Source organism: Eurypyga helias, unplaced genomic scaffold (assembly GCF_000690775.1).
Source record: "Eurypyga helias isolate BGI_N326 unplaced genomic scaffold, ASM69077v1 Scaffold46111, whole genome shotgun sequence".
In the NCBI taxonomy this organism is placed as follows: Eukaryota; Metazoa; Chordata; class Aves; order Eurypygiformes; family Eurypygidae; genus Eurypyga; species Eurypyga helias.
The window spans coordinates 1-1053 of NW_010229738.1; the positions used below are offsets into that span (position 1 = coordinate 1).

General features: G+C 61.4%; 1 protein-coding gene across 1 annotated transcript; it reads right to left on the reverse strand.

Annotated features, from left to right (window-relative positions):
• Positions 1 to 7: 7 nt before the first annotated feature.
• GCNT3 (glucosaminyl (N-acetyl) transferase 3, mucin type) lies at positions 8 to 1048 on the reverse strand (the record flags this gene model as incomplete). Its single annotated transcript, XM_010160500.1, has 1 exon — positions 8 to 1048. A coding segment is annotated over one exon (1041 nt), but the record flags the coding sequence as incomplete, so codon positions are not given.
• Positions 1049 to 1053: the final 5 nt, after the last annotated feature.

Here is a 1053-nt window from a genome sequence, read left to right on the forward strand (position 1 = left end):
CATCGACCTGGGGGTCGAACTTGTTGGCCAAGAGGTGGTGCTGCTGGAGCAGCCAGGGCACGTCACCCACCCCGTAGATGCAGACGGAGCGCTGGTGCTGGCCGGTGCAGGGTGGGTAGGGCGCGCCCTTGCTGGTGTCGCCCTCCAGGTACTGCCACTTCACCAGGCGGGGCAGGGCGTTCATGTCCGACTGCTGGAACTTGTCACTCTGGGGCATGGCCCCCGGCACACCGGGCATGCGGTTGAGGGTGGCCCAGACGTGCTCGTCGGGGCTGTAGGTGTCCTTCGCCCACTCGAGGAACTGCTGCGCTGTGGGGTTCTCGAAGATGTGCTGTACAAAGGTCCGTGTGACCACAATATACGCGTTGCCCGTGAACATGGGAGAGTTGTGAGGTGGTGGCAGTTTCTCTGTGGCTGTCCGGGAGATGAACTTCCCCACTTCGTGGTGGTACTGCCAGCGCTCCCGCTTGAGGGCCGAGGGCTTCTCTGACTCCATGCTGTTCCGTCCCTGCAGCACCTTCAGCGCACGGACTATCTCGGCATTGGTCTTGATGGGGAAATCGGTGCCACAAGTGTTGAGGACGTAGTGCCACGGCATGGGGCTCTGCAGCAGGTCCTGCATGCAGTTGAGGTCGGCCTGCAGCCGGGACCAGGAAGCATAGACCACGTTTTCCAGGCGACTGGCCACAAAGACATTGGGAAAGCAGGCTGCTATGGCCCGCACGGCCTCCTGGAAGGTGGCTGGGGACTTGCTGTCAACGTGGATGCAGTAGACGTTCTGAGGGGCATAGAGGGACCGCAGGAGCCGCTCAAACATCTCGATTTTGTTGTGGATGACCATGGAGTAGGCGATGGGGAACGATGCCTCCTCCTGGCTCAGCGGGAACTGCATGAACCGCCGGGTCTCCCTGAAGTTGCTGCAGTCCTTTGTCATGTTCAGGTACTCCTCAGGCGTCAGGGAAACCCTCTTGCTCGCAGCCTTCAGGTTGCTGAGCTGGGCCTCCTGGATAGCTTTCTGGTCCCCGCGGACGACGCCCGAGCAGTTGATCTTCC